The 20,489-nt window shown below is 40.3% G+C and overlaps 1 protein-coding gene across 9 annotated transcripts in view; it reads right to left on the bottom strand.

Annotated features, from left to right (window-relative positions):
• znf423 (zinc finger protein 423) overlaps positions 1–20,489 on the bottom strand; it is a 403,580-nt gene that overhangs the window by 322,570 nt on the left and 60,521 nt on the right. For 8 of the 9 annotated variants that reach the window (XM_072279610.1, XM_072279606.1, XM_072279608.1 and 5 more), the window contains one exon: positions 17,358–17,417. In XM_072279610.1, coding sequence (XP_072135711.1) covers positions 17,358–17,417 — 60 coding nt within the window. Of the gene's footprint in view, positions 1–17,337; positions 17,418–20,489 lie in introns of those variants that run through there. The other variant, XM_072279614.1, reaches the window with a different exon arrangement.

Here is a 20,489-nt window from a genome sequence, read left to right as displayed (position 1 = left end):
GCCAGTGTGTGTTGTCTACATGTCTTTGACAAAGTCCTGCATGGGATGCTGATCAAGGTTCAGTCACCTGGTGTTAGGATGTGGTCGTAATTTGGATTCAACATTGGATTAGCGGGAGGAGCCAGACAATGGTAGAAGACAGTTACCCCACCCCACCCCCGCAAATGGAGACCTGTGAGTCATAGTGTGCCACAGGAACCAATACTGGGTATGTTGTTGTTTGTCATCTACATCAACAATCTGGATGATAACATGGTAAACTGGATCAGCAAATTTGCAGATAAGAAGAAGACTGAGGGCATAGCATAGTGAAAAGCGAGGAAGGCTATTAAAGCTGAAAAATGGCGGATGAAATTTAATGCAGACAAGTATGAGGTGTTGCATTCGGGAGGACAAACCAGGATAGGACCTACACAGTGAACAGTAGGGCACTGAGGAACGTGATAGAACTGAGGGATTTGGGAATACAGATCCACAATTCCTTGAAAGTGACATCACAGGCACATAGGGAGAGCTCATAAAGAGAGCTTTTGGCACATGGGCCTTCATAAATCAGAATATTAGGTAGAGGAGTTGGGAGGTCATGTTGACGTTGCATAAGACTTTGGTAAGGCCAAATTTGGAGTATTCTGTGCAGTTCTGGTCACCTACTTACAGAAAAGATATGAGTAAGATTGAAAGAGTAGGGAGAAAATTGACAAGGATATTACTGAAACTTGAGGACCTGGGTTACAGGGACAGGTTGAATAGGTTAAGAGTTTTCTCCCTGGAGTGTAGGAGAATGAGGGGTCATTTGATAGAGGTAAGCAAATTTATAAGGGGTATAGATCGAGTAAATGCAAGCAGACTTTTTCCACAGAGGTTGGGTGAGACTGGAAGTAGAGATTATAGGTTAAGGCTGAGTGGTGAAATACTTAAGGGAATCAGAGGTAGATTTTCTTCATTCAGAGAGTGGTGTGAGTGTGGAGCAATCTGCCAGCAGAAATGGTGGATGCAGGCTTGATGGCAACATTTAAGAGAGGTTTTGTTAAGCATATGGATGGGAGAGCTTTGGTCCACGTAGTATAACAGTTCAGCACAGGCTAGATGGGCCAAGAGCTTGTTTCTGCGTTGCGGTGCTCTATGACTCTATAGTTCAAGTTTATACCAGTACGCAGGAAGAGCTAGACAAAATTTAGGCACAGATTAATAACCGCCAAAACATTCACACCACCATGGTGGCAGGCAATAACCAATTCTACCTAAAATGTCCAACCGTCTATCCTCATCATTTAATGGCCTCATCATTGCAGATTTTATCCAATAGACACTAATAGCCAAAAACAATATTTGCCCAGTCACACAAATACTGAAGTAAGCGGGTCAGAAGTCAGATCTGGGTAAATCCCAAAGTCCAAAGGCCTTTCCATCTTCCTGGAGGAAAAATATGGTGGTGGAATGGGTCAAATGAGATTTCACTTCTGGGGACCAGCACTTGTCTCCAACTATGTCACTCAAGCAGCTCGATTCCAATCAAAGCAACTTTAACAGCCCATGTAGCACTTGGGTAACATAGCTGCACGTCCATCCACAAACAGCAATACAGTTAACAACCTCAGAAAATATTTACAGTGTGGAAAGACGCTAACAAGTCATTCAAGTCCATACCACTCAAAGCAAGAGCAGTCCAGCTAGTCCTTTGTCCCACAGCACTGCAAATATTTCCCTTCCAGATAAATGAACTGCTCTTTTGATCATTACAATAGAATTTCCATGCATTACTACCCCAGCAGTGCTTTACAGCAACTTATCACTCACAGCATGAAGAAATTTATCCACTTATCACTTTCTAATTATCTAAATTTACATATAAATTTATATTCTTGACCACGGTGCTGTCTGTGTAGAGTATGCATGTTCTCATTCTAACCACATGAGTTCCCCCTGGGTACCCAAGCTCTTTTGTACCCTTCTAAACCTTTATATCTTTCATGAAGTATGGAAACTAGTATACTGAGCACAATCCTCCAGATGGAAAAGAATACATTTTATAAAGGTTCTTCCACCATGGGAAGATTGTATTCACTATTAATCTGCCACTATTTATAAAGCCCCAGCTTTTCTTAAACTACCTTCTCCACCTGTCCTACTATTGATGGAATATGGTCATATAATCCAAGATCATTATGTCTCTGTACACCTTTAAATATTGTGTCTCCCATTTATGTTTTCTTCGACTTTCTACAAATATCCAATGGTTTGCAATTATTTATTTCAATTATTTAGAAAAACAGAATGGTAACAGTCCAACACACCTACATGTCCAATTACATGCCTGTGACCCATTTACTTATACCAACCCATACGGAATTGGAATCTGAGAAATCTGAGAATCTGAAGGACATCCACACAGGCACAGAGAGGATATACAAACTCCCCACAGACAGTGGCAGAATTGAAATCAGATTGCTGGCGCAGTAATGGCATTAACCACTACACTACTGTGCTAACCACCACCCCCCCCCGCCATTTCTCAGTATTAAGTTTCAACTGCCTCTTTACGACCCATTCACTAGACTATCCACATCACATTGAAATCTTTCATCATCCACTCTTCCTCGAAGTCCTATGTCATCTGCAAATTTGGAAATTGTTCCCTGAACACACAAATCAAAATAATTAAAGTATATCAAGAAAAGTAGTGATCCCAAAACTAACATCTTTCGTGGAGACCTCCACTACACACTTCCATCCAGTTCAAAAAACCTTTCCCATTAATGTTGCTTCCTATTTCTTCGCCAATATTTCTAACATGCTAGCAGCTCCACAAGTATTCAATGGGTTTGAATCTTGATGACATGAAGGACGGAGCTTAGGAGGGCAATGGCCCTAATGGCGACTCCTTTGCTCACATCTTCAGAAACAACTATTTCTTTTTTTCTATTTTTTTTTTTTTACCTTTTCAGGGTTCTTTTGAAGACCCTGACCTAGAGTTGCACGCTGACTTCAGTTCTTTGCGGGAACGGGTCTCCCTTTCAGGGTCTCACGACTGGCCACAATTTGATACATCAAGGACGCAGCCTGGAGGACTAACGCACCTTCAGTGTGCTGGATTTTCATGGCTCTGGAGGTAGGCAGACTCGAGATTGGTGCTGCCACCTGGTGCGTTGTGGGAGACGGATGTACCCTATCTATTCTATCTGGTCCTCTCAATCTTATAAAATTCAATCATGTCTCCTCTCAGCCTCCGCTGTTTCAGAGAAAACAAGCCTACTTTGTCTGATCTCTTCTCCTAGCACATGTTCTCTGATCCAGGCAACATCCAGGTAAACTCTTCATCCCTGCCTCCAAAGCCTCAACATCCTTTCAATAATGGGGTGACCAGAATTTAATGCAATACTCCAGATGCAGACAAACTAGAGTTTTAAAAATCTGCAGACAAACTTCCCGATTATTGGACCTAATACTATGCAAGGCTCCAGAGATAAGGACAACAAAGAGGTGGCTGTGGGAGGCAGAGGAGCTGCTACGGGATTGCTTCAAGTCAGCAGACTGGGCCGTGTTCAAGGACTCAAAGGATCTAAATGAATACACTACAGTTGTCACAGGTTTCATAAAAATAGTCAAAGCCAGTGTGTCCCCACTAGATCTTTCAGTCTGCCTCAACCAGAAGCCCTGGGTGAACCATGAGATCTGCGACCTACTGACAGCCAGATCAATGGCATTCAGATTTGGTGACCAAATAAGGTTCAACAGGTCCAGGCACAATCTCCAAAAAGCCATCTCATCTATGAAGTGGCAATTCTGAATTTCACTTACATCAATGAAGGATGTCTGATCGCTGTGGAAGGGCTTGAATGCTATTACCTCTCACAAAATGAAAACTAGCAATGTAGGTGACAACAAGACTTCACTCCCAGATCAACTCAATGGTTCCTATACTAGTTTTGACCGTCAAAATATGGAGGCACCTTCACAAAGCCCCACATCCCCGAAGGACCTTGTGATTTCAGTCCCTGAGGCTGATATAAGAGTGTCATTTCGGAGGGTTAACCCAAGGAAAGCATCCAGCTCAGAACGGGTACCTGGCCAAGTACTAAAGACCTGTGTTGTTCAACTGGCTGCAGTGATATCTTTAACCTCTCGCTTTGGCAGTTTCAGATACCCACCTGCTTCAAGCAGGCTTCAATTATACTGGTGCCCAAGAAGAATACAATAACCTGCCTTAATGACTGTTGTCCAGAAGCATTTACATGCAATCCGATGAAGTGCTTTGAAAGGTTGGTGATGAAATATATCAACTCCTGCCCAAGGAGCAATTTGGATCCAGTCCAACCTGCCTACTGGCACAACAGGTTCACAGCAGATGCTATTTTGTTGACTCTTCACTCAACCCTGGAACATCTGGACAGCAAAGATGCATACATCAGGATGTGCTTTATCAATTACAGTTCAGCATTCACTACTATCATCCCCTCAAAACTAATCAATAAGCTTCAAGACCTCGGCCTCAATACCTCCTTTGCAATTGGATCCTCTATTTCCTCACCTGCAGATCCCAGTCAATTCGGATTGGCAACAGCACCTCCTCCACAATCACCAGCAGCACAGGTGCACCACAAGGCTGTGTGCTTAGCCCCCCTGCTCTAACTCGCTTTATATTTATGACTGTGAGACTAAGCACAGGTCCAAATCAAAGGTGGTGACGAATCAGCATATAGGAAAGAGATTGAATATCTGGTTGGGTGGTGCCAAAATAATAACATCTCATTCAATGTCAGCAAGACCAAAGAGCTAATTATTGAATTCAGGAGGAAGAAACCAAGACTCCATGAGCCAGTCCTCATCAAATGATCAGAGGTGGAGAGAGTCAGCAACTTTAAATTCCTCAGCATTATTATTTCAGAGGATCATGTCTTAGGCCAAGCACGCAAGTGCTATTACAAAGAAAGCATGTCAGCATCTCTATTTGCTTAGAAGTTTATGCAGGTTCATTAAGACATGTAAAACTTTGACAAACTTCTATGGATGTGTGGTGGAGATTATATTGACAGGCAGCATCACAGCCTGGAATGGAAAAACTCATGCCCTTGAATGGAAAATCCTACAAAAAGTAATGGATGGACCGAGTGCCTAGTGGTCCCCTATTGCTCTCCTCACAGTCCAAACAAATCATGGGCTTATGTGGAGAACTAGGACTTGTGGATGTCTGGAGGTTGTTACATCCCTCAGACAAAGACTTCACATTTTTTTCTAATCCACACAAGTGGTCCACATCAGAATAGACTTTTCTCTAACCCCCAAAACGCTTCAAGATTTAGTTGTATCCTGCACAATTGGAAATATCACTATTTCTGACCATGCAGTGGTATATTTAAATATTAAACCCAAAGATAATTCAGTACCATCTAGACATTGGAGGCTGAATCCTTTTATTCTAAAGATAATAAATTTATAGACTACTTTACTTCCGAATTCAAAACTTTCCTATCTATTAATTCCAAATCAGCTAGTAGTCCATCGATGCTCTGGGAAACCGCTAAGGCCTATGCAAGGGGATTAATTATCTCCTACTCTGCTAGTAAGAAGCGACAAGCTGCGGAACAGCAGCGCCTAGTGGAAGCAAGGCTTGCGGCAGCTGAAAAGGATTACATCAATAAGCCTTCTGTAGCCAAGTTACAGAATATCACTGCCTTACGCTGTACACTAAACTCTTTACTTACACAAGCAGCCAAAAGAAAATTGACATTTGCTAAACGACGACTGTTTGAACATGGTGAAAAACCAGGCAGGTATTTGGCTTTGCAAACACGAGGAAATCTGCAGATGCTGGAAATTCAAGCAACACACACAAAATGCTGGTGGAACGCAGCAGGCCAGGCAGCAACTATCCACCAGCATTTTGTGTGTGTTGCAGGTATTTGGCTTATCTAGTAGAAAGAAAAATGCCTCTCAAACTATTGCTTCAATTAGGGATTGGTCAGGAACCCTCACTAGTAATTCTAAAATTATTAATGTTGTGTTTAAGAATTCTTATTCTAACTTGTATCAATCTGAGCAATGTCATAATGGACAATCTAGGATGGAGTCCTTTTTCAGGAATTTACATCTCCTAGGCATTTCTTCTGAACAAGAGTCACTCCTCAATGCTCTGTTATCTATACATGAGATACAGGAAGCTGTGAGACAGCTCCAAAGTGGGAAGGCCCCTGGTCCTGATGGACTCACTCGTGAATTCTATAAAGAGTTCACAGGGTTATTAACAGAGCCTATGCTAAACATGTTCAATCATGCATTTAATTGTGGTCTCCTCCTATCATCATTGAGAGAAGCTAGTATCTCCCTAATTCTAAAGAAAGGAAAGAGCCCTGAAGACTGTGCCTCCTACAGACCTATTTCACTGTTAAATGTTGACTTTAAAATCTTATCTAAAACTCTAGCATTGCGATTAGAAACTGTGTTACTTTTTATCATAAAGGAGGATCAAATGGGTTTTGTAAAAGGCCGTAGATCATCTGACAATATCAGAAGATTCAGGCATGTCAGCAACAGGCAGTGGACGGCTTGGTGGTTTCCTTAGATGCAGAAAAGGCCTTTGATCGTGTCGAATGGCCATATCTTTTTTTCACTTTAGAACGATTTGGTTTGGGCAATAGTTTTATTAAGTGGGTGAAGGTTCTTTATCATGACCCTTTGGCTGCAATTCTCACTAATGGTATTAGGTTGGATAATTTTAGTATTCTGAGGGGCAGCCGGCAGGGCTGCCCTTTATCACCACTACTTTTCACACAAGTGATCGAGGCATTGGCTGAGGCTATTCCGCAAGACCCCAAAATATCTGCTCCAGACATAGGACTAAAGTCACATAAAATTAAATTGTATGCGGATGATGCTCTAATTTTCTTATCAAAGCCTGCTATATCAGTGCACCACCTTATACAATGCATCAATTCATTTAGCACCTTTTCAGGTTATAAAATCAACTTTACTAAATCAGAGGCTATGCCTCTGGGGAATCTGCAGCAGGTACCTGACACTCAGAGTGTTTTCCCCTTTAAATGGTCACAGTCAGGTTTTGTTTACTTAGGCATATTTATCACACCTACATTTGATCAATTGTTCAATGCTAACTTTACACATTTGACAAAATCAAAGAGGGTCTTGAGCGATGGAGCACTCTTCCCATTTCTTGGCTTGGCCGAATATCCTTGCTCAAAATGAACATTCTTCCTCGACTGCTCTACCCAATACAAATGACTCCAGTCATTTTCACCCAACAAATACTTTTAAAAAAATAAATGGCTGGTTTGTTTCTTTCATCTGGAACAAAAAAAGGCACTGTATTATAATGTCTAAGTTGCAGCTTCCCAGTAGTCTAGGGAGTCTGGATTTTCCAGGCATCAAAAAATATCAATTAAGTTCCTTTTTATCTTCTGTGGTTGACTGGGTTTGCAGGGACCCCTCCTCAATTTGGCTAGACATTAAAGCTTCACAAGCAAAATGCCCTCTTATTAATTTGCTTTTCTTCAATAAGATGAAACCAGTTAAGGAATATTGTTGCAATCCAATAACAATTTATGCAGTCAGGGCTTGGAGGGTGGTGCGACAAATTGAGGGCAACACAGCGAAAATATCACCCTTCACTCCAATAACCGGCAGTCCAGATTTTCAGCCTGGCATAATGGATTCTGGATTTAAACTTTGAATTTCTAAGGGTATTTTCCATCTAGGAGATTCGTTTGATGAAGGAACGATGATCTCTTTTAGTCAAATAGTACATAAATTTAACATACCCAACAAGGATCTTTTTCATTTCTTTCAGATAAGAGATTATATACAGAAAAAAACATCATTGTTAACTGATTTCTGTAGTTCTGACATAGAAAAGAGGGTGTTTTGTTCTAAGGGTGAAGTCTCCATTAGTACTTCTTACAGCATCCTGAGGGAACGTTCTTGTGGAGAGGCTGAGCAGCTGGGAAAGGTCTGGGAGGAAGAGATGGAAGTAGAAATTACAGCTGAAATATGGGAAGACATCTGTGATAATGCTAAGAAAATTTCAGTTTGTAATAGAACTAAAGCATTGCAACTCAAAATTCTGCATAGAGCCCATCTAACTCCAGATCGTCTCTCGAAATTTAAGACGGGGGTTTCTCCAATGTGTTCTAAATGTAAAGTAAATACTGGAACTTTCACCCACTGTTTTTGGACTTGTCCCAAGCTTCAGGCATACTGGAGTGATATTTTGGGTGAAATGGAAAAGATTCTGAAGATGGAGCTTGAACTGGACCCAGTGTCTTTTCCCTTAGGCTTACCCAGCAGTCGTATTATTAATGCACATTAGAAAAATCTTTTTAACATCCTGACTTTTTGTGCGAGGAAGAACATTTTACTTTGTTGGATATCCGATAAGGCCCCTGGACTTTTTGGTTGGTATAAATTAATCATGGAATACATTCTTTTGGACTTTTTGACATGTATGGTACACTCAAAAACAAACAGGTTTCATAAAACATGGCAACCTTTTCAGCAGTATGTAGATGTAAACCTGTCTTCTATACTAATAAGGGCTTTTGTATAGGATGTTGGGGTGATGTCAATATTTTGATGGATGTGTTCTGATAGCTGATATCTGTGAGGGGAAGAAATGTAAACGTATCCGAAAATTGAAAGTTTTGTTATGCTGAGCAAAAGAAAAATTTTAAAAAAGTAATGGATATGGCCTAGTCCATCAAGGGCAAAGTGCTCCCCACCATTGAGCGGATCTACATGAAGCATTGATGCAGGAAAGAAGTATCCATCATCAAGGACTCCCACCACCCAGGCTAAGCTCTCTTCTTGCTGCTGCAATCAGGAAGAAAGGACAGGGGCCTTAGGACCCACACCACCAAGTTGAGGTACAGTTATTACCCCTCAACCGTCAGGCTCTGGAACCAGAGAGGACAACTTCACTTACCCCATCACTCAACTGTTCTCACAATCTATAACATCACTTTCAAGGATTCTTCCATGTTCTCGATATTTATTGCTTCTTTAATTTTTCTCTTTTGTATTTGCACAGTCTGTTGTCTTTATCACATTGGTCGTTAGTCTGTCCTGTTGGGTGCGATCTATTGTGTTTTTCTGGATTTACTGTGCACGCCCAGAAGAAAACAAATCTCAGGGTTGTACAGAGTGATATATATGTATTTTAATAATAAATTTACATTCAAACCTTGCCTTCTTTACCACCTTATCAACTTCTACAGGGATTTGCTGTGATCTATGAACTTGGACTGCAGGATCTATCTGTACATCAACTCTATTAAGGTCCTGCCCTTTACATTTCAACCTCCATTCACACTTGGCTGCATTAAACTCCAACTGATACTTCTCTATCCACTTATGCAACATATATATCTTTCTGTACCCTTTGGCAATCTTCCACAATACTCACAATCTTTCTGTCATCTGCGAATCTATTAATCCAGCCATCCACATTTTTATCCAAATAAACAAACATCAGAGGTGCCAGTATAGATTCCTGTGGAACACCATTAGTCACAGACCTCCAATCAGAATAAGTTCTACCAGCTACCATCCTGTCTTCTATTTTCGAATCCAAAGGTTAATTCACATTTGATCCCATGCATAGGGTGGCACAGAAGCATAGTGGTTAACACAATGCTTTACAGTACAGGCTACCCAGGTTCAATTCCCACCACCCCCTGTAAGAAGTCTGTATGTTCTCCCTGTGACCACATGGATTTCCTCCAGGTCCTCCAGTTTCTTCCCACAGTCCAAAGATGTTCGAGTTAGTGGTTAATTGGTCATTGTAAATTATCCCGTGATTAGGCTAGGATTAAACTGGGTGATTGTGAAGCTGTGTGGTTCAAAGGGATGGAAGGAACTATTCTATGCTGTATCTCAATAAATAAATTAATCTTAATCTTCTGCATGCTCCTCTCAAGAGGGACATTGTCAAATGCCTTACTAAAATCCATCCAGACAATATCCCAAGCTTTACCACTTCCTCAAAAAAACTCAATCAAATTAGTAAACCACAACTTGCCCTGCACAACGCCATGTGACTGATCCTAATTAGATTATGGTTTTAAAAATCCTATTCCTGAGGATCTTCTCCAGTAGCTTCCCTCCCACTGATGTGAAACTTATCAGTCTACAGCTTCCAGGATCATTCCCATTTCCCTTCTTGAACGACGGAACAACATTTGTTATCTGCTAATCCTCTGGGACCTCACCTCTGGCTGGAAGGCACAGCGGTCTTGGGCAAGCCCACAGCAAAGGATTTATCCACCTTAAAGTCCTTCAAGAGATCCGAGTAACCTCTTTCTTTATCTCAAGATGCCCTACCATATTAGCACACTTCACAGTGATCACACTGTCCTCCATGTCCTTTCCTTTGGCAAATAATGATGCCAAGTATTCATTTTGGATCTCATCCACACCTTCCAAGCAGACATCCACTCCTTTATCCTGCTGATTTTATAAATTGACAGATTTATTTGACAAATCAGTTGTCTGAAGTTTTGGAAAACATATGCTGGAACAAAGATGCTGGAATCTCAAACAAAAATAGAAAATGTTGGAAAAACTTAGCTATTGTAGTAGCATCTGCGGGAAAAAATTCAATCTTCCACAGAACTGGTGGAAAGATTAGAGGTGTTGCAATTTTCAACACACATCTGGGGGAAGGAGTGAGGTGCAACAGTGCGAAAGTAACTGTTTTCACACCGTTACACCTCAGAGAGGGGTGAGGACTTCGTCAGCATAGGCATACCTGAAAGAAAATTCACAATGAATTCAAGAAGCAACGGAAAACAAAAGTGCAGACGCTGGAATGCTGTAGTATTGGTGAGGACTGTTCTATGATACTCATTGTACACCTCAGGCACACCCTGTGCTTCTGAGTAGATTTCTCTTTTGGTCTCTGATTGTTTCCACATCTCCTCTTAATACAGTACCATTTCCCTGTTGACAAGCTCGTGGAATTTTTGGATTATGGTTAGTTTCCTGTCAGTCAGTTTTTATGCCTTTTCTTTGAGTTCATTTTTACTTCCTGAATTTTCTGCAATCAGTCAGGCACAGAGCCAATGCCCAGGCACAAAGGCTTTTCTAACCAGACCCATCAAAAATAAACAGAAGTGAAGTAGGTCATTTAACCCTTGTGATTTTTTCACCAGTCACAAAGAGCACAGTTGATCTTTTACCTCAGTGTCACTTTCCAACATCAACCTCATCTCCCTGAATTCTATAAAATCAACCTGTCTAAAATATATGACTTACCAAACCCCCACATTCTCCTTGGGTGCAAAACTCCAAAGATTCACCGCACTTTTAATAAAGAAATTTGTAGCTGACAACATACTTCAAGACTGTTCCAAATAACCTAGCCTGGAAAAGGATCTACCCTATCAAGACCTTTCAATAAAATCACCCCTTATTCTTCTAAACCTAAGAGCATAAAGCCCCCCATCAATTTAACCTCACCTCATATCATTCCAGTAATTAACTAGGCCAACATGCACTGAACTCACCCTATGTATGCATATCCTTCAAAATGTAGGGAGAAAAGGCCAACACATAGAATTCCAGGAGGTCTCTATAGGGCCTTGTATAATTGGAGCAGAACTATTCTTGGCTATCAAATCTTTTTTCAATATAAGGCCATTTGCCTCCCTAATTGCTTGCTATGTCTGCATATTAACTTTTGGTGACTCATGTACAAGGTTTCAAACACTACAGAAAAGTCCAGTTTCCTGTTTTTTTTTTCCCCGACCAAAGTGAATAACCTTCCATATTACATCCTTGACTATTCACTTCATCTGCTCTCTTTATACCCTGAATTCTCCCCATTTCTTTCACACAGCCCAAATAGCCACTTGGTTTTGTATCATCTGCAAACTCGGAAATATGTCCAATCTTCAGGCTTATTGTTATTTTTAGGTAACCTTTCTACCAAAACCAACAGCTGCAGATGCATGAGAACACCTTCACTTGATTAAGAAATATATTACCATTCCATCATTGCCAGATCTGAATCCCAGGGTACTACAAGGACTGTAGATGCTCAAGTTTGCCACCCTTCAAGCGTGATTAGGAATAGGCAATCCTTGCACATGACACCCACATCCCATAAAATGAGTAATGAGAAGTTGAGGCAAAGTCTAGCAAAATAAAGTATAAAACAAACATTTCATTTTTTGTTCTTCACACAAGTTTCCCATGAGATCTTATTGGTATTCCTTTGATTACCCTTGCAATACTTTTGATTCAAATATACAACTTTTAAGTTCAAATAAATAACTCTAATTGTCATCAGATAAGGAAAGAAATGCTTTAAAGCTCATTGTTGAACTCAGAAGTGACAGGAACCCAGAGAGAAAATGCTAAAAGTTGCAATTAAGAAATCATTCACATAGTCCATTGTGAAGTCATAAGTGGTATTAACGTTCTTAAATGACATGTTTTACAGCTTCCTTAGTCATCTGAGTTCTATGAAACCATACAAATTACTTGCTGAAAAAACAGCCCAAAAACAAACTGCTAAAGAACTTTTCCTTATCCCTAAAAGATTACTTAAGCTTTTCTGCAAATCAGAACAGGGTCACAGAGTACTACAGCACAGAAGCAGACTCTGGCCCATCTAGTCCCTGCCAACCTGATCTTCTGCCTAGTCTCATCTATCTGCACCCAAGTAATATCCCTCCAAACACCTCACATCCATGTACCAATCAAAACTTCTTTTAAATGTTACGACTGAATCCACATTCACCCCTTGCGCTGGCAGCTCATTCCACAATCACACCATCCTCTGACTGAAGAAGCTTCAGTTTATTTCCTCAGAATAAGCTTAAATATTTCACTTCTCACCCTCAACCTGGTTTCTAGCTCTAGTCTCAACCAACCTGAGGAGACAAAGCCTTCATGCATTCTATACCACTCATAATTTTGTATACCTTTTAAGATCTTCCCTTTATTCTCCAGGGAATAAGGATCGAACCAATTCAACCTTTTCTTATAACTCAAATGCTCAAGTCTCAACAAAGTCCTTGTAAATTTTCTCTGCACTCCTTTAAGCTTATTGCTTTCTTGTAGGAAGGTGACCAGAACTGCACACAATATTTCAAATTCAGTCTAGACAACATCTTGTACAACTTCAAAACAACATCCCAACAAATGCTCTGATTTATGAAGGCCAATGTACCAAAATCTCTCTGTCTAAACCTGTCTACCTGTGACTCCACTTTTAAGGAATTATAGGTCTGTATTCCTAGGTCCCTTTGTTCTACCACGCACCTCAGAGCCCTAAGGTTCACATCTCACAATTGCCTGCCATTAAATTCCATCCGCCATTTTTCGACCCATTTTCCAAGCTGATCAAGATCACACTGCAATGTTTTGATATCTTTCCTCGTTGTCCACTCTGCCCCCAAATCTTGGTCTCTCCTCAAACTTGCTGATCAGATTATGACCCAAATCATAAATATAGATGATAGCAAACAACAGACTAGCATTAATCACCAATCAGAGGCCTCCAGTCAGAGAGACAATTGGCTTCTGCCACTAAGCCATTGCTGAATCTGCAAACATGAGGAAATCTGCAGATGCTGGAATTTCAAGCAACACACATAAAAGTTGCTGGTGAACGCAGCAGGCCAGGCAGCATCTCTAGGAAGAGGTAGAGTCGATGTTTCGGGCCGAGACCCTTCGTCAGGACTAACTGAAAGAAGAGCTAGTAGGAGATTTGAAAGTGGGAGGGGGAGGGGGAGATCCGAAATGATAGGAGAAGACAGGAGGGGGAGGGATGGAGCCAAGAGCTAGACAGGTGATTGACAAAAGGGATATGCGAGGATCATGGGACAGGAGGCCTAGGGAGAAAGAAGAGGGAGGGGGGGAAAAACCCAGAGGATGGGCAAAGGGTATAGTGAGAGGGACAGAGGAAGAAAAGAGAGAGAAAAAGAATGTGTGTATATAAATAAATAAATAACAGATGGGGTACGAGGGGGAGGTGGGGCATTAGCGGAAGTTTGAGAAGTCAATGCTCATGCCATCAGGTTGGAGGCTACCCAGACGGAATATAAGGTGTTGTTCCTCCAACCCCTTGCCCATCCTCTGGGCTTCCCCCCTCCCCCTTTTCTTTCTCCCTAGGCCTCCTGTCCCTTGATCCTCTCAGATCCCTTTTGCCAATCAACTGTCCAGCTCTTGGCTCCATCCCTCCCCCTCCTGTCTTGTCCCATCATTTCAGATCTCCCCCCCTACTTTCAAATCTCTTACCAGCTCTTCTTTCAGTTAGTCCTGACGAAGAGTCTCGGCCCGAAACGTTGACTGTACCTCTTCCTAGAGATGCTGCCTGGCCTGCTGCGTTCACCAGCAACTTTTATGTGTGTTGCATTGTTGAATCCAGTTGGTTTCAGCATCTTGAATACCAAATAACTTAACCTTCTGGACCAACTTTCCATTTGAAACTTTGTCAAAGGCCTCGCTGAAGTCCATGTAGACAACATCCACTGCCTTTCCGAAACTGAGCTTCCTGGTAACCTCTGGAAAAACTGTAGAACTGATTAGATATGATCTACCACAAAGCCGAGCTGGCTATCTCTAATCAGGCCCTGTCTATAGAAATACTTACATATTCAATCCATAGAATATCTTCCAGTAACTTTCCCATGATTGGCATCAGACTCATTGGCCTATCATTTCCCAGCTTATTCTTAAAGCCTTTCTTGATCAACATTAGCTATCCTCCAGTCTCCTGCATCTCACTCGTGGCTAAGGTCAGTATAAATATCTCCGCAGGAGTCCCAGCAGTTTCTGCACTAGCCTCTTACACAGTCCGAAGGGACACCTTGTTGGACTCTAATGCATCTCAAGACAGCGCCTCTTCTTCTGTAAACTGGATATGGTCCATGAGCACATACTCTTTTGCCTTAGTCCTATAGTCTCTGTGTCTATCTACGGAATAAATACAGATGCAGAAAACTCATTTAAGATCTCCCCCATCACTTTCAGCTCCATTCATAGATAGCTGTGCTGATCTTCAAGAGGACCAATTTTGTCCTCTTTTGTACTTAATATAGCCCTAGAAACACTTTCTTTCACTGCGTCCGCCAGAGCAACCTCACGTCCTATCTGATTTCCCTATTAACAGTTTTATTGCAATTCTATACTGTTTTATCATGTACCTCCAAGTACTCCGAAATGTCATCCTTGATAATAGTCTCAAATTCTTCCCAACCATTGACATCGGGCTAACCAGCTTAGAACTTCCTAATGCAGTACTTGAACTATTGACTTGTAATTATGTTATCTATAGCTTGTTATCAAAATAGTTGGTGTAAATTAAAAGTGGTAAGTATAATTCCACAGTAGGATCTCATAAACAGCAATCATTAATGGTAGCAGACAAAAGCAATATTTAATTACATGTGAAAATAAAGAACATAAAAGTGAGAATAACCCTGTCAAATTGTTAGCAATTTCATTTACCATAAATATAATTTTCAGTAACACCAAATGAATAACTCACGAGCAAGTCTTGATGCACACAAACATAAGCAGTATTGTATCTCAGCGCTATTGAGATATATTCCATTTAAAAAGTAGCATTATTTTTATTTATATTTGATATAGCAGTCATTTAGAAACACAAAATGCCAGTAAAGGTATGTAATATATGATGCACTGTCTGAACTTCTCACTACCCAGCAGCATAAAGAGACATTTACATGGCATTACTCACTGCTCAAAAACAAACTAACATAAAGAAACTGGAAAATGCAACATGCAAAGAGCGTGGTTTAAATTCCCTTTTAAAAAATACTCTCCAGACACACGATTCTTCCTTCCCCGAATACCTGCCATGGGTTTCCTGTAGCCCAATATACGCTCTGTCCGCCAGAGAAAGCAGGATCTCCCAGTGGCCACATATTTTAATTCCACATCCCATTCCCATTCTGATACGTCTATCCACGGCCTCCTCTACCATCAAGATGAAGCCACACTCAGGTTGGAGGAACAACACCTTATATTCCGTCTGGGTAGCCTCCAACCTGCTGCCATGAATATTGACTTCTCTAACTTCTGTTAATGCCCTTCCTCCCCTTCTTACCCCATCCCTTATTTATTTATTATTATTATTTTTTTCCCCTTTCTTTCTCCCTTTTTTCTCCCCCTGTCCTCTCACTATAACTCCTTGCCTGTTCTCCATCTTCCTCTGGTACTCCTCTCCTCCCTTCCCATGATCCTCTCCCTTCTCCAGCCTTGTATCCCTTTTGCCAATCAACTTTCCAGTTCTTAGCTCCATCCTTCCCCCTCCTGTCTTCTCCTATCATTTCGGATCTCACCCACCACTTTCAAATCTCTTACTATCTCTTCTTTCAGTTTGTCCTGACAAAGGGTCTCTGCCCGAAACATCGACTGTACCTCTTCCTATAGATGCTGCCTGGCCTGCTGCGTTCACCAGCATTTTGTGTGTGTTGATCAAATGAGCAGATTGTTTTTTTTTTAAAAAAAGTGCTAAAACATCTCACTTTTGTTTTCAGTCAATTAAGTATGCATCATTCACTTAAAATCAATAAGTTTAAAAGATACCAATAATAGGGCCATACTCTTTTTATACAAACTCGTGTCCTGTTTCAACAATGCTTGACAGAAACTTCAATGCATCAAAACATTTGATCACAACCTATGTCAAGCTGTCAGCATAGACTGTGACATTGCAATCTTTAACTATAATCCACTCCCATATCAAACTCTTTCAGCAAGAGAAGAAAATTACATTAATGGTTGTTTTCCTACTGTTTGGTCTACCATATGGCTGTGCGTATTAAATCACAATATTCAGTTGTTCAGCAACTAATGGGCACTGCAAGGTCAATGTTTCACTATTCACTCTAAAAGATTAAATTGGAATTTTTTAACAAAATGGTTTTCCTGAAGAAGACCTGAAGACGGTTTAAAATTTTGAATTTCAAGTCATCAAATCCTTAATTACCATTCAGGAGATCAAATTATTTTATCATGCTGTCAACCAGATTAGTTGACAGCGTGGCTCCTTGGGCTCCTCCAAAAGCATCAAGTTAATGAAATAAGTTAAAGAATTCCATTCATATTGAAGAAATTTAATTCTACTAACATTGAAGCCAAGATAAACTTTCTTTTTAAAAAGAATAAATACCAACCCTGCTAAGAAGGAGATACAATCAATATTTAATGTAGTGGTTTAAATGTCAAATTAGTAAAACAAAGCTACATTTATGGTAGGTGTCCAACATCCCAGAAATTATCCAATGGGATTCAATAAAACGTTTATATTAATCTAAATTATAAAATGTTAAGACTGTTCAAAAATGATCTTACTTTATATTAAATGATGTTACCTGTTTGCACAGTTGTTGAGTCCCAATTTAAGTCAAATTCTGAAGATTCACTTTCTTCAACTTGGAAAACAAAAGAGAAAGATATTTGTATTATTATTCACTCTGACCGGTGCAAGATCCAACAAATGAGGCATTAAATTGAGACAAATAATAAAGGTTCATTTCTACGGAAATAGAGGCAATTTTCTATCTTATAGCATCCTGTACATGAAAGAAAGCTAACTTGTCAGATCCTAAGAACGAAGTTTGTTTTATTGCAGAACGTATCAAACAAGCTAAGACCAAAAAGCAATTTTAGCCAGCAGATTTCAAAAATAAGACCATGAAGGTAGGATACCTAATCAAAATGCTGTCTTTGAAAACAACTTATCAACACAAAACTCTCCAAAGCAGACTTTGGAGTTATTGGTCTTTTGAAATTACCTTTATTTTAAATGCAAGGCTTTGATAGTGAGATAGTGCTGCCCTGCTGAAGATTCCATCTTCTGGATGATTATTAAGAAGTTCTATCTTCACGCTCAGGTGAACATAAAAGATCCAGAGAAACTCTTGGGAAGAACAGGGGATTTCACCCAATTCATTCACCACAAAAGGATGTTCAAGTCAACATCGCTTAAACAAGTGATCTGAACCTCTCAGCCTTTTTTAGAATCTTAATGTGAGCTACAATTTATATAGTAGAAAAGCAACAATAATTCAGAACTCCTCCATTGCTGGTAAAGTATTTTCTAATGCCATGAAAGATGTTATTAATGTGAAAACCTAATTGTATGATGAATGGGGCAGGGGAGGGGTGTGGGGCACATTAATACTTACTAACCGCTCCATTAATCTTTGCTATTATCTAACCAAATTAAAAACAATGTCCAAATATGAAAGATAAAAAGGCAAAAATATGAATGCATTAATAAAAATCAATATAGAGAAACATCTTCCCAAGAACAAAAGGCAAGGGTAATCCAGTTTATAAGGTGAATAGAAGAACGAGATATAATGCTCCATTTGGAATTTCACTACTTCATATGAATAAGATATTTGAATACCCTATTAGTACATCACTGTTATTAAAGTTTTTAAATCAGCTAAAGTGATGTTTTACCTATTTCTTTCAGAAATCTGAAGATTGCATTATCAGGAAATAATAGATCTGAAGGCAAAGGAATGATGCAGCAAATTGAAAATAACTAAATTCAAAGGCCTTCTCAGTATAAGTCATGAGTTTAAAAAAATGTAAAATACATCAGTGCTCAGAAACAACAAATATGGACCTTACCTGACTCAATTAAACATCAAAGTAGCAAATATTTCAAAATGTGAACTCCTATATATCCTGAATCTAAACTTTTCAAACAAACCAGGAAATAAAATTCATTCACATTTCACGAAGCCCTTCAGGATCCATTAAAATTGTAATCAACAGCTGGAGACAAAGAAATGGCAGTTTCTCCCTTTGAACAATCAATGAAATTGTATGCCACCTGCCCCATGTCACTATTCTAGTGTGGTTTTAGTGCAGTCTCCACTCCTACCATTCTGGCATAGCTAATCTGAATCCGAGTCAGATTTATAATTATCACTGACATATGTTGTGAAATTTGTTACTTTGGGGTAGCATTACCATGCAAAACATAAAAATCAATATAATTTGCTCACACTGTTGAGCATGGGTTTTCAGTCCCCTGCTCCTCCTCCCTGATGGTACTGATGAGAAAAGCACATGACCTGGTTAGTGAGGGTCCTCGTTGATGGACGTCACCTTTTTGAGGGATCACTTCTTGAAGATGCCCTCTACAACCCCCTCATTCCTGTGCATTGGCGATTTCATACTAGGCAATGGTGCAACAGTCAGAATGCTCTCCATTGTTCATCTGTAGAAATTTCCTCAAGTGTTTGATGATATACTAAATCTCCTCAAGCTCCAAATGATTGAGAGCCCTGACATGCCTTCTTTGTGGCTACATCAAATTGTTGGGCCCACAATAGTTCCCCTGAGGCATGAATGCCCAGTAACTTTAGGCTGCTCACTTTTACCACCCCTGACCCCCCAAAGAGGTCTGGTGCATGCTCTCCGACTTCCCCTTCCTGAAGTCCACAATCATTTCATTAACCTTATTGACATTGAGTGCAAGATTGTTGCAACTCTGCTCAACCAGCTGATCCATCTCACTCCTGAACATCTCCTTGACACCATCTGAGGTTCTGCCAACAACCATTTCGTCAACAAATTAGACAGTAGAACAAGTGGGCAAAGCATGCATCCTTGAGATGCATCTGTGCTGACCGTCAGTGAGGTGTTATTACCAGTTCATAGTGATAGTGATAGTGATCTCTTGATGTGGAAGTCAAGGATCCAGTTGCAAACTGAGATGCAAAGGCCCAGGTTTTGAAGCTTGTTGATAGTACTGATCGGATCACATTTACAAATCACTTGATAGCTGATGTGGCCCCAACTACAAACTTATAAATGTCAAAGCATTTACTCTTCTGGGCTACTCTACTAACACCATCACCTGCAATTTCCCCATCAGATTACATACATCCTGACTTCCTTCCTGACTTGAAACTATTTTACCAGTCCTTCATCACCCTGGATGTAAATCCTGGAATTCTGCCTCCAACAGCACTGTGGGAACACAAGGCTGCTCATCAACACTGTTTGACAAGCATCTTGGGATGGGCCATAAATACTGGCCTTGCCTTGTCAGCAATGTTCAGATCCTGAAAATGAATTATATCCACATGCTAAATTAAGATCACTGAACCTAACTTACATAAATCATAAAAACCTAACGACCAACATTTTAAAGGGGACTGCCATGACTGTGCCTGGTTTAATTCAGTGCAGGCCAAGCAGGCAGATTTCCCAACCTGACAGCTGGGACACCACAGATAATCATGCCTCCCTGCTGGACTCCAAACAGAATTCACTTGAGCAGTACAGGTCAGTCACAGCCTGTGAGGACTGTGCACAAGATTCATTTACCAATCTGGACCTGAGCAAACTCCAGCATTATTGCTAGCACTGGATCATCTCATCTATCGAGATAATTAAGATCTTTTCAGGAAAGAATATAGACAGAATCCACAGTATATTCTGTAGTAAATACTGGGTAAATGCAAGCAAGCTTTTTC

The sequence above is a fragment of the Mobula birostris genome, chromosome 15 (genome assembly GCF_030028105.1).
Source record: "Mobula birostris isolate sMobBir1 chromosome 15, sMobBir1.hap1, whole genome shotgun sequence".
Classification (NCBI taxonomy): domain Eukaryota; kingdom Metazoa; phylum Chordata; class Chondrichthyes; order Myliobatiformes; family Myliobatidae; genus Mobula; species Mobula birostris.
Note: the sequence above shows the minus strand (reverse complement) of the source record. Positions and strands in the feature narration are given on the sequence as shown.